Source organism: Jaculus jaculus, chromosome X (genome assembly GCF_020740685.1).
Source record: "Jaculus jaculus isolate mJacJac1 chromosome X, mJacJac1.mat.Y.cur, whole genome shotgun sequence".
NCBI classification, from domain to species: domain Eukaryota; kingdom Metazoa; phylum Chordata; class Mammalia; order Rodentia; family Dipodidae; genus Jaculus; species Jaculus jaculus.
The window spans coordinates 62219976-62233321 of NC_059125.1; the positions used below are offsets into that span (position 1 = coordinate 62219976).

The 13346-nt window shown below is 48.0% G+C and overlaps 1 protein-coding gene across 2 annotated transcripts; it reads left to right on the forward strand.

Annotated features, from left to right (window-relative positions):
- Positions 1–347: 347 nt before the first annotated feature.
- Gdpd2 (glycerophosphodiester phosphodiesterase domain containing 2) lies at positions 348–12942 on the forward strand. 2 transcript variants are annotated; one of them, XM_045140587.1, is made up of 17 exons: positions 348–641; positions 776–848; positions 2350–2463; positions 2727–2830; positions 3133–3226; positions 3418–3477; positions 3719–3817; positions 3991–4084; positions 4242–4387; positions 4505–4587; positions 4710–4860; positions 8065–8286; positions 8479–8627; positions 11607–11754; positions 11883–11965; positions 12193–12221; positions 12309–12942. In XM_045140587.1, the coding sequence occupies exons 3-17, from the start codon at positions 2359–2361 to the stop codon at positions 12359–12361; spliced, it is 1620 nt and encodes a 539-aa protein (XP_044996522.1). In that variant the 5' UTR covers positions 348–641; positions 776–848; positions 2350–2358; the 3' UTR covers positions 12362–12942. The 2 variants fall into 2 exon arrangements, with proteins under 2 accessions (XP_044996522.1, XP_044996521.1); XM_045140586.1 differs by lacking the exon at positions 776–848.
- Positions 12943–13346: the final 404 nt, after the last annotated feature.

The window sequence follows — 13346 nt, forward strand, 5'->3', positions numbered from 1 at the left end:
TCAATATCCACAAGGCCGTTGGAAACCCCTGGTCCAGAAACAGGGTGACTTGCTGCCCAGAGTTCAGAAAATCACTTGCAGCTATGTGTCATAGGTAGACATTGCAGAAGTAGAAATAGCCCAAGGAAAATGGGAGGCTAATGACTCAAGGCTGTACTCCCAGGGAGCTTGAGACTACACTTCCTCGCATAAGCACAAGCGTTTCCAGGGGACTGGCAGGGCCCCTTCTCATCACTGCCAAGTTGCAAAGTTGTGTGGTCACCTCCCCCTCAGCTTCCCTCCCGGCTGTGCCCTCAGCCCTCACCTCCCTGAGCCAGAACAAAGCCCCAGCAGTGACTGGGAGGGGAACAGGAGGAGGGACAGAGGGATGGTGAAGGCTGCACAAAGGAATTCCTCACCCCAAGCCCCCGACTGCAGGCGAGTGAAGAAGGAGATCAGCTCTCCCTCCCACTTGCTTCCCAAGATGGCTGGGCTCAAGCCATAGAGCAGCTGCAGTCCTTCGGACCGGACCTACACATCTTCCTGTAGGTGGCAACAGTGACACCTGTTTGAGCAGCGAGGTTAAGCCAAGGACTGGAAGAGGGAGGAGGCAGACCACTCGCAGAGGAGCTGAGAAGCAGAGCTGCGCTGGCTGAGCAAAGGTGTGAGGGCTCGGGAAGACTGAGGGCTACGGGTGGGAGCTAGGGACAAAGACCGGCACCACTAGTCAGGGATGGGGCTCTTGGGGTAGGCTGCACCCTTGTCAGTCTGGCTAGATCCTGACTCCATTCTTCAGGGAGCTCCTGAAGAGAGGTGAGACCCTGGAAGGCAGTCTGGGATGCAGGCAGAAGATCGCGGGAAAGCAAGAGGTGTGGACTGGTACTCGCTCAAGACAGGCTACTGAACCTAATGCTGGTATGGGGAGAGGCAGAGACTGGCCCCCCCACCTTTGGGTTGACTGTCTCCTGAGAAGGGGCTCACAGTGTAGAGGCTGTCTAACCAGTCCCTCAGCACACACACACACACACACACACACACACACACACACACACACACTTCTCCAATCCCTAGCCCAAACCTCCTGTCCCAAGGCAAGCATAGAGAACATAAGAGTGTCCGTACCTCTCCTTCCAGGAGCCTAACCACTGTATACCCCTTCAGAGTCCACAGAGCTTCAGGGTAGCCTGGACAACAAGGGGATCTGTCCATTTGTATATATACAGGTGAGGTGACCCAGGAGCTCCTTTACATAATCTTGAAACCCATTTGTACTGGCAGCCACTAGTGTGCACTACAACACGCACACAAACATGCTGACACAAAAATCACAAACACACCCTATTTGCATTGGTGGCTCAATAATAGAATTCTCACCTGCCACAAATCTCACGCCCTTTCACATAAAAGCACAGCCACGGGTGCAGCCCAGTTTGGGGATCAGCTTGGTCTCTGTCAGACTCAGAAGCACAGGGCACAGGAATCCTCTGCCCCAAGATAACCAGCACCCCCCCACCCACCCACACACACCTTTGCCCTGTGTGTTCTATACTTTCACAGACACTAACTCAGAGGGTGGAGCCCTTCAATGGCTCTCTGGTTGGAGGGGCGGGGGCGGGGGGGAACAACTGGGCAGGAAAAGACAAGACTAGGGTGAGAAGGCTTGGTTTTTCCAGATGTGTGCAGGAAGGAAATAGGTTCTTTTTTAGAAGGCAAGGAGTGAGTAACCCAGGTAACCTGTTATTCCTCTTATTGGCAGTGTCCCCTGCCCCCTGGGAAGTGGACACAGAGAACCTTAAGCCAGGGCTGTGTGATTTGTACAATCTCTGTATCCATAGCAACTAGCCAACTGGCTGTGCCTCCCTTAGCCCTGGGTCAGAATGGGAACCTCTGCTTCAGCCTACTCCTATTTCCTATGATGGAAGACAGCACTGGGCTGCTTTGAGCTTGGCCAGATGTGCCTCAACTTGCTAAACTGAGTTTGCCCCACCTGGGGCAGTTTCTCCTAAGATACTTCAGGCAAGCATTCCATCCTAGAGCTGCATGATTTTAAACAGGAAGGAGCTAGAAATAATACATTTCTGCCTGCAAAGAGGTTGGACCTTCTGGATATTCCGCTGACCCTCCAAGTATCAAGAATAAAAGGGAATAAAAGACCCCAGAGTCTGTTCCTCTTTGCCAGGCTTGGAGCCAGGTCCACATACCTCATCCAATCCAGAGCTCTGGGCCTGCCCTATGATTTCCCTTGTTGCTGAGCAGCGCAGCGACTCAGGCTTCTGCCCCACCCCTGAGGCTCCTTAGACTCACTGGAAAGAAGGCTGGGAATTGCCCCTCCAAACAGGATCACCAGTGGCCAAACGTCTCTTCCCCCAGGCTTTCACCATGGCCGAGACGTCCGGCTGCTGCTCCGTCTGGGCCCGCTGCCTCCACTGCCTGTATAGCTGCCACTGGAGGAAATGCCCCAAACAGAGGGGGCACACAAGCAAGGTGGAGTAGGGGTGGGAGGGGGGCTGCAAGTCAGAAGGCAAAGGCTGACTGCAGGGAATACCAAGGCAACTGTGCTCATAGGTACCTGGGAAGAAAGAAGGGGTTTTCTTTCCCCAGGAAGAAAATCTCCCTCAACTACAGGGAGAGCTACCCAGAACAGAGCAGCCCAATGCATGGCCAGAAACTTTATGGAGCTGCCATCATTGGAGCCTCTGAGCATGAAATGAGTCTCGGCTATGAGCTTCTCTTCTGCCCCTTTGCAGTGTGACTGTATCTGGTTCGGCCTGCTGTTCTTCACCTTCCTCCTCTCCCTGGGCTGGCTGTACATTGGGCTCATCCTTCTCAATGACCTGCACAACTTCAATGAGTAGGTCGTGGACTCCCACCCTTTCCTCAACATACCTATCATCTTCCCTACCTTGCAGTACCTGAGTGCTCAGTCCCTTCAGCTATGACCAGCCCCACCCAGTCCCTCATGTCCAGCTCTCCAGCTATCCAACCTCCTTAGAAAATCCCTTCAAGAAACCACCCCAATCCCTGAAGCCTTTGCCCCATGAAAAGCTTTCCCCTCCCTTCAAGTTATCCTCTCAGACCCACCCACTCCAACCCCCCTCAGGCCACTATTGACACCCATTCCTCCTTAGAATACCCTCCTCAACCCTCTCACAGGTTCCTGTTCCGCCGCTGGGGACACTGGATGGACTGGTCCCTGGCATTCCTCCTGGTCATCTCTCTACTAGTCACATATGCATCCCTGCTATTGGTGGGTCCAGGGACAACCAGCCTAACCCCCACCTCAGCCCTTCGTTCCTGTTCAGCTGTACCCACTTGTTCTCATCCTGGCCACTGAAAGGAGGAGAATCATTCTTGGGTGGCAGGAGGTCTGAAAAGTCCCCCTCAGTGAACCTGCCCCATCTTGGAGCCTCCTAAGTGCCCTCATCCTCTGGCCCCCAGCTCCTGGCCTTGCTTCTGCAGCTTTGTGGACAGCCTCTCCATCTCCACAGTCTCCACAAGGTACAATGAAGTGGCAGTGAAGGGGAGAGGGTGTGCTGGGTTCAGCACTCTGCTGGCTATTTGGTGAGGATTTTACTTTTCTATTCCTGGACCTGAAGCTTTTTAAATATTTGTTGAGGAAAAGAAAAAAGAGGATGTGTCCAGGGAAGGGAAGGATTCTGAGTCATCAGAGTGAGGGCATAGCCCAGAGAACCATGAGCTTAGGTTGACAAAGAGGGTCCTGTTCATCCTCGGCCCCTAGGTGCTGCTGCTTCTCATCGTGCTGCTTGTGGTCACTGGCCTTGTGGGACTGGACATCCAATGGCGGCAGGAGTGGCATAGTTTACATCTGTCACTGCAGGTGAGTGGCTGATCTCCAGAGCCTAGGATGGGGAAGCCTTGTCCTGTGGCCAATTCCTTGCCTATCGTCCCATGAGACTGTAGGTAGCTCTGAAATCCAAAAGTCAGCCCTTAAGTGGAAAAGTGGGGGAGGCAGTGGGCAGAAGATCCCTTCTCACCAGCTCTTGTCCACAGGCCACAGCCCCATTTCTTCACATTGGAGCAGTCACTGGAATCACTCTCCTGTCCTGGCCTGTGGCTGATACCTTCTACCGTATCCACCCAAGAGGTGCCAACTCTATCCTGGACTCACCCTCACTAGTCACCAGTGTTTCTGCCTCCTACCACTCACTCAATTTCCTATAACAGTACTCTCTGCCTTCTACCCCTAAGGTTCCCCATCCCCCACTGCCCTGTCCTCAGAGCCTGTCCCTCACTCCCTGCAGGTCCCAAGATTCTGTTACTGTGCATATTTTTTGGAGTCACCATGGTCATCTACCTGGCTCCCCTATGCATCTCCTCACCATGCATCATGGAACTAAGAAACTTACCCCCTAAGCCTTGGCTCATGGGACACAGAGGGGCCCCCATGGTGAGTGATGGGTAGATGAATTAGAAAAGATCTGCTCTTCTGGGTTGTAGTAGCCAGGCCTGTGGGTTCTCAGGCTCCTTACCTTTCCCTGCTACCTCCTCAACAACTCTTTCCCAGCTGGCCCCCGAGAACACTCTGATGTCCCTGCGGAAGACAGCTGAATGTGGAGCTGCTGTGTTTGAGACAGATGTTATGGTCAGGTGATGGAGGGTGGGACTTCATAAGGCCCTGGGGGCTGGGGGGATGGGAGTCGTAGTGGTGGCACTCAGGAAAAGATGAACAGCCCCAGAGCTCAGTCATCTGAGACTCCTTGTACCCTCAGCTCCGATGGGGTCCCCTTCCTTATGCATGACGAGCAGCTGAGCAGGACCACAAACATAGCCTCGGTGTTTCCAGCCCGAACCACAGCCCACAGCAGTGACTTCTCCTGGGCTGAACTGCAGAGACTCAATGCTGGATCCTGGTTCCTAGAGGTGAGGTCACTGTCTAGGAAAAGGCTACCTGCAATGGCACTTAGAAAGGGCAGAGTTCATTCTGGGCAATAAGCACTTGCTGAACCCTGTGCTGATCAGTAAAATCACAATCTATGTGCTCATGTCACTCCCACGTAGTAAGAAGAGAGCCTGGACAATTAGAATAGGAAACCAAGAGCAATAAAAACACTTCTCCTGGGCGGAGGAGAGAGGTCACTGTTTAGCAAAACAGGAAGGGGAAATTATTTCTGCAGTGGTAGGATGGAACCCAAGGCCTTGCCCATTCTAGGCAGGTACTCCATCACTAAGCTACACTCCAAGCTGTTGGAACAGGGAATTCTAGCCAGATGTAAAAGCATGGGAAAAGGCCAGAAATACAAGTATGTTTCCAGAAAACAAAAAGTGGCTCAAAACCAGGTGTGGTGGGGCACGCCTTTAATCCCAGCACTTGAGAGGCAGGAGGATTGCCATTAGTTCAAGGCCACGCTGAGACTATATAATAAATTCCAGGTCAACCTGCACTAAAGTGAGACCCTACCTTGAAAAAAACAAAACAAAACAAAACAAAAATAGTGGTTCAATGTCTAGAAGATGCAATTCATGGGAGTGGTGGTGGGAAATGGGTTTAATCTTGAAGGACTTTGAATGTTGCACCCCAACATGGGGACTTTAATCCTATAGGTAGTGAAAAACATTTAAAGGGATAGTTTAATTTTGCAACTTATTGATTATAAAAGTAATACCTATTCATTGTAAAAAAAAAAAAAAAAACTGGAGATGGCTGAGTAGTTAAGAATGCTTGTTTGCCTCTTAATCATGGGGCCTCTTGGGCTGGAGACTACCAAGTTCTACTCCCCAGAACCCACATAAAAAGCTGGCATAGCTCAGCACTTGGGAGGCAGAAGTAGGAGGCATGAGTTTGAGGCCAACCTGAGACTACATAGTGAATTCCAGGACTAGAGTGAAACCCTAAACCAAAAAAAAAAAAAAAAAAAAAAAAGCTGGGCATAGCCACAGCCACACATAAATCCCTGGCGGAAAGCAGCTCTGGATTAAGGGAGAGACACTATCACAAAAAACTATGTGGATGAGCTTTAAGAGACAGCCACCTGACATTATCCTCTGGTGTCTGCACAGATGCACACAAGGTCATGCACATCTGCAAAGTCAAACAGAGAGAAATAACCTGTAAATTGTAATTCCCCATAATCTAACATGTCTAATATAATCTAACAGATTTATAAAAGATATATATGTGTGTATGTATATATATATATGCATACATACATACATACATATACCAGGCCGGGGCATGGTGGCACGTGCCTTTAATCCCAGCACTTGTGAGGCACAGGTAGGAGGGTCACCAAGAGTTCGAGGCCACCCTGAATCTGCATAGTGAATTCCAGGTCACCCTGAGCTAGAGCGAGACCCTACCTCAAAAAATAACAACAAAAAAACTGTATGAATCTATATACACATATATACTACTTACATATATAATATATATTTTTATTTCACAAATAAAAGCTATGACCAGGAGAGATGGCTTAGCTATTAAGTGCTTGCCTGTGAAGCCTAAGGACCCCGTTTTGAGGCTCGATTACCCAGGACCCATGTTAGGCAGATGCACAAGGGGGCGCATGCATCTGGAGTTCATGTGCAGTGGCTGGAGGCCCTGGTGTACCCATTCTCTCTCTTCTCTCTATCTGCCTCTTTCTCTCTCTGTCTGTTGCTCTCAAATACATAAATTCAAAAAAAAAATTCTTTTAAAGCCATGACATAGACTTGCAATATCTTTCTTGTTTTTGGTTTTTCGAGGTAAGGTCTCACTCTGGTCCAAGCTGACCTGGAATTCACTATGTAGTCTCAGGATGGCCTCAAACTCATGGTGATCCTCCTGCCTCTGCCTCCCGTGTGCTGGGATTCAAGGTGTGTGCCACCACACCTAGCTCACAATTTCTTTTTTAAAATATTTTATTTTTATTTATTTGTGAGAGAGAGAGAGAGAGAATATGGGGGTGCCAGGGCCTCTTGCCACTGCAAATGAACTCCAGATGCATGCTCCACCTTGTGCATCTGGCTTATATGGGTCCTGGAGAATCGAACCTGGGTCCTTTGGCTTCTCAGGCAAGCGCCTTAACTGCTAAGCCATCTCTCCAGCCCCACACTTTCTTCTTCAAATAAATTTAATTTTATATACAATAGCATATCAGAGTGATTAGGAACCAGGAATGTCTGAATTTTAAGCCTGTCTCCTCCACTTGCTAGCTATGTGACTCTGAAAAAACACTCCTTAAACAAACTGTGTTTCAGTTTCCTCATTTGTGAATAATTAAAATTACCTATCTTAAGCCAGGTGTGGTGGCACATGCCTTTAATCCCAGCACTTGGGAGGCAGAGGTAGGAGGATCACTATGAATTCAAGTCCACCCTGAGACTACATAGTGAATTCCAGGTCAGCCTGGACTAGAGTGAGACCCTACCTCGGGAAAAGAAAGTACCTATCTTGTAAGGTTATTGGGTGGATTGAGTCAGTTAATTCACATGAACTACCTAGATCACTGTCCTGAATATAGTAAGCACTGAGTGTTAGACAGCCAGCTTCATCCTGTCAGGATTTAGTAGGAAAGATTGTTCATTGATACAATGAGGAGAACAGAGTGGCAGAGGCCTGGAACAGCCATGAGGGAGAGTGGAAGAAAAAGCAAATCAAGAGCAGGGGAAAGGTTTATTTAAAAAGGGGGTTAACAGACCAGGAGGAAACCAGAAGGTTACAATCACAGAGGTCTTCATGAGGCAGAACAGAAGATATAAATAATGGAGGATGGAAGAAAGTTAGGAAAGTAGAAGAATAGGAGATGGACGCCACAGAATATTTGATGGAAGAAGGCCACCATTTAGAGAAAGACCTTGGCTCAAAAGTAGGCAGAAAAGGCCAGGCGTGGTGGTGCACACCTTTAATCCCAGCACTCAGGAGGCAGAGATAAGGGGATTGCTGTGAGTTCGAGGCCACACTGAAACTACATAGTTAATTCCAGGTCAGCCTGGACCAGAGTGAGACCCTACCTCGAAAAACTGAAAGAAAAAAAAAAGGTAGGCAGAAGCTGCAAACCAAGTGGGGAGTGAATAAGGATGTCAAGGATGTAGGAAGGAGGAACCTGGAGGAGCTGTGTTAGTGTGGAAATTGTTTTCTTCTTATAGAGGAAACCTTTCTGGGTGGCCAAAGAGCTGTCAGGTACTGATCGGAAGGAGGCTGAGAATCAGACAGTACCAGCATTAGAAGAGCTACTGAAGGAAGCAGCCACCCTGAACCTTTCCATCATGTTTGATTTACGTCGACCCCCAAGAAACCACACATACTATGAAACTTTTGTGAAACAGACACTGGAAACTGTGCTGAATGCAAGCGTGCCTCAAGCCATGGTGATGTTGTCTGGGCTCCCTTTGCCCCTCTTTCCACTCTATCTCCTCTGGACTGTGATGAATTTGAGGTTGTTTCCTGTCCCAGCTCACATACACCACTCTGTGAACAAGTCTCTCTGCCCCTAACCCTGCCCCTGTCCCTAGAATCCCCAGGTCTTTCTCAATTTCATGCTCATCTGCCCTGAACCACAGGTCCTTTGGCTACCTGATGAAGACAGAGCTAAAGTCCAACAACGGGCACCCAATATGCGTCAAATATATGGACAGCAGAGAGGCAATGGGACTGAAAAGCCCCAGTTTCTCAACCTTCCTTACCAAGACCTGCCACTATTGGATATCAAGTAAGTGCCAGAGAAAATAAACCAAAGGGACCTTGGCAGGGAAGAACAAATGTGGGGAAGACAAAAGCTATTTGTTCATCCATTCCCATAACAAATACCTATTGAAAGCTTACTGTATATCAGATTTTTTTTTTTTATTTTGGTTTTAGAGGTCGGGTCTTGCTCTAGCCCAGGCTGACCTGGAATTCACTATGTAGTCTTAGGCTGGTTTCAAAATCACAGTGATCGTCCTACATCTGCCTCCCCAGTGCTGGGATTAAAAGCCACCACACCCAGTTCTATTTTTTTTTTAACATTTTTTAATCTATTTGCAGGGGGAGAGAGAAAGAGAGAGAGAGAGGAAAGAGAGAAAATAGGTGTGCCAGGGCCTCTTGCCACTGCAAAAAACTACAGATGTGTGTATCACTTTGTGCCTCAGCTTTATGTGGGTACTGGGGAATTGAAAATGGGCTGATAGTCTTTGCAAGAAAGCAAGAAAACACCTTTAGGGCTGGAGAAATGGTTTAGTGTTTAAGATGCTTGCCTGCAAAGCCAAAGGACCCAGGTTTGGTTCCCAGGACCCACATAAACCAGATGCACAAGGGGGTGCACCCATCTGGAGTTCGTTTGCAGCAGCTGTAGACCCTGGTGCACCCATTCTCTCTCTCTCTCTCTCTCTCTCTCTCTCTCTCTCTCTCTCTCTCCTCTTCCTCCTCCTCCTCCTCCTCTCCCTATTTGCCTATTTCTCTCTCTCAAATAAATAAATAAAAATATCTTAAAAAAAGAATGCACCTTTAACTGCTGAGCCATCTCCCTAGTCCCAGGCAGTGATTATTTCAGGTTTTAGGGACACAAACATGAATAATAATAATAAAAAAACACAGTCCTTGCTTTCATGAAATTTAAGAACTAGTAAAACAGGTAGATAATAAGCAATTTGAAAAGCATGCATGTAAGTGTGAATACAAACCAGGGAGATGCAGTAGTGACTGGGGCTTGGTGTAAGGGGCCAGGGTAGCTACATTAGGAAGCATCTAAAGAGGTGATGTCTGATCTGAAAGCTAGGTGATTAGTGGGATGAGTAACAGAAGAGCAAGGACAGCAGCCTAATGAGCAAGAAAGAGGAAAGTAAAGCTTGAGAGGTAGGCAGGGACCAAACTGGGGAGGGTCCTTGTAGACCATAAGAAGGGTCTTAGCTCATTATCATACATCACAGAGATCTATATAAGAGAGGATGGATCCAAGGGAGTCTCAGATGTGAGCTGGGCCCTAGAAGCTGAGCTAAGTAGGAAACATAATAGACTTGCAAGCATGTCGTTGCCAAGGTCTTTTATAGTGTTACCATGATCAGACAAAAAAAAGTGAATAAAATGATAGCTCAGTTAAATGCTTTAAGGACCTTTCACCAAGTTATCACCATGGAGAAACACTCACTTTAGTCTGGTCCTGGTCAATACCAAGTGCTGATTATATTTCTGAAAGACATGCATTGGTAATGAATATACTAATGATGAACTAAAACTCTAAAATCCCCTTTAAAATGACGGATCAATTCAACCAAAAAAAAAGAAAAAAGAAAAGAGCTGCGTGTGGTGGTGCACGCCTTTAATCCCAGCACTAGGGAGGCAGAGGTAGAAGGATTGCCATGAGTTCAAGGCTACCCTGAGACTACATAGTGAATTCCAGGTCAGCCTAAGCCAGAGTGAGACCCTACCTTGAAAAACCAATAATAATAATACAATGATGATCACTAATCCTAGCACTCGGGAGGCAGAGGTAGGAGGATTGCTGTGAGTTCAAGACCACCCTGGATTACAGAGTAAATTCCTGGTCAGCCCGGGCTAGAGAGAGACCCTACCTCGACAAACCAAAATAAATAAATAAATAAATAAATAAATAAAATAAAATGACGGATCACACCTAGCAAGATGAAAATGTAGCAGGAATAGATGAAGATCTATATTTGGGGGAGGGACTAAAGAATTTCAGTTATTTTGGGGTGTAGTGGTATATACCTATAACACCAGCACTTAGGAAGCTGAGGCAGGAGAATTTGGGGTTTGAAGCCAACCTAGGTTACATAGTTAGACCCTGTCTCAAAAAAAAAAAAAAAGTAGAAGAGTTTCAACTGCACACATGTAAGAGAGGGTATAATAGCATCATTAAGAATATGTGTGGGGGCTGGAGAGATGGCTTAGCGGTTAAGCACTTGCCTGTGAAGCCTAAGGACCCTGGTTCGAGGCTCGGTTCCCCAGGTCCCACGTTAGCCAGATGCACAAGGGGGTGCACGTGTCTGGAGTTCGTTTGCAGAGGCTGGAAGCCCTGGCGCGCCCATTCTCTCCTATCTGTCTTTCTTTCTGTGTCTGTCGCTTTCAAATAAATTAAAAAAAAAATTTAAAAAAAAGAATATGTGTGGAAAAGACCAGAGCTTGGATTGAACAGTGGGCATAGTGGTTTATCAGTGCAAGATGCCATTGCCAATGTCTAACCTGACTCTGGGCTGCCATCATACAGGCCTAGTATCTAGAAGTAGGAGATTGTTTTGTCCAAAGCTGATCCAAGCCTGTGTGAGATATGTACAACAGTAGGCCTAATATTTTCAAAAGACCACTAATAAGCTAGAGTAAGGTCAAATTTAAAAAGCTTATACAGTGAAGGGAATAGCCCAGGCCCTGAGGGTAATGGCTGGCAAAACTGGAGCTGATGGGTCTGGAGAAAAAAACCACTCAGGGTCATGTGGTCTCTAAAGGGCTGTCATGGGATAAGGCAAGGGAGAGGCATATTTGTGGGGCCCCGCGCCACAAAGATAGGACTTGTGGATGGAATTCACCAGGAGACAAAGGTCAGCTATGCAAAGACAGTCACCCTTTGGTCAAGAGCGCCCTACAATGTTAGAACTGATAACGCTGCAGCAGTAGCACTGGAGATTACATTACAGGCAAGGGGCTGTTTCCCTCCCTCAGCCACCGCCACGTTCCCTGTTTCTTTCTACTTCCTCAGAGCGCTGCACCAGGATAATGTCTCAGTGAACCTATTTGTAGTGAACAAACCCTGGCTCTTCTCCCTGCTCTGGTGTGCAGGGGTGGATTCGGTCACCACAAATGATTGCCAGCTGCTGCAGCAGATGAGTTCCCCCATCTGGCTTATTGTAAGGACTCTGGAACAAGCGCTGCTCCTCTTCTTCCATCTCGGGTTCTCCCCCTCTTCTATACTTATTGCCCTCTTGTTATCTCTGAGGCTCTGGCCACTGATAGGACATTTTTCCTATTCCCATAGCCCCCCCAAACATACTTGATGATGTGGGTCATTGCCGATTTTGTTTCTATCCTGCTGCTTTTGTGGACTTTCCTCCTCCGAGGGTGAGTACTTTGGGCCTCCACTCTCTGGGTCCATTCTCCTTGCCCCTAGTGATAAGGCTGATTCGGATTCACATGGACTGCTTGGGGTGGAGTTTGGTCCATTTGGGTCCTTAAGGCCTTCCTTACAGCATCAGTTTGGCTTGAACCTGAGAAAAACAGTTTAGGGGAACTCCTGGGTTGGAAGGTCTTCCTAGAATCTGGTGGAACTCACAATCTTTTCTCTATAGGAGATGTGCTAAGGAGAGAGGGAAAACTGGTAAGAACACCCACCCCCCATCTCATTTTGTCCTAGTTTGCCCTTAGTTAACTCCCATTGTGACCCACCCTCTCCCTATGTCCCCAGGATTAGAAACAGCAGTGCTGCTGACCAGGATCAACAAGTTCAGCACTGAGTGAATGCTATGCCCTGACACCCACTGGCTGTAGTCTAAACACCGTCTGTATTGATCAAAAGGAAGGAAGGGAGCTGAAGTGGTGGGTGAGGGGTAGGGGAGGGTCTTTTCCAACAGGTTTCAAACCAGAAAGGGTCTCTGTCTAGATAGGGAGCATGTCTTAAAATGCCTTAGAATCTGCTGCTGCCTTTGGGGTATTGACATGAAATAGTTGGGAAAACCACAAGTAGCCGGAAGTTGCTCCCAAATTGAAATTAGAATGAGGAAGTAAAAGATCACCAAGATAATGCCTTCCAGTTTGTGCCACAGAAGACACGTGGTGTCAGTGGAATAGCTTGAACAGTGACTGCAATAACAAAATGACCATTCCTAGAGGACTCTTAAGATGTCCAAGACAACGATCCCCACTCCATGCCATGTCCTCTCTGACCCTTGCAATTTAACTGTTTTCCTGCCTAGAGGTGGAAAGCTAAAGAACCTATTTAGCCATGTAATTCTGTGCCTATGGGTGGCTTCATGTGCACAGTGAATGGTTGTTTTATCTTGTCTGTTAATCTGTTGTCCAATGAATTTAATTGTCATTTAGTCACAGCCTAATCTTTTCGGTGCAGGGGCTGGGAGGATGTGTTTCCCGTCTAGAGTTGGATGCAGCATGACATTGAGGGGTCATCATAGGAAGAATAGCGGGTTGGAGGTGGGAGGAGAACAACCTGCATCAATTAGAGGGTAAGCTGGAGAGTAGTGGCAGCAGGCGACCTTCCGGGGTGGCTCTGGCCGGCTGTGCAGGGTTGCTCTGTAGCTCCACCTTGTGGTCATCGGCCCGAGAGGGTTGTGACGGTCGTCGGGGTGAGCTAGTCAATGAATGCCACCTGTTTTCTATGCGTCCTTGATTCCGGACTGGAGGGCATAGACTTCAGTTTTCCGCTTCTTCGTGCTGCGCGCCAGGTCTGGCTTCCGGCCAGCCCTCCCCTCGAGGAGTAAGCTCCCCA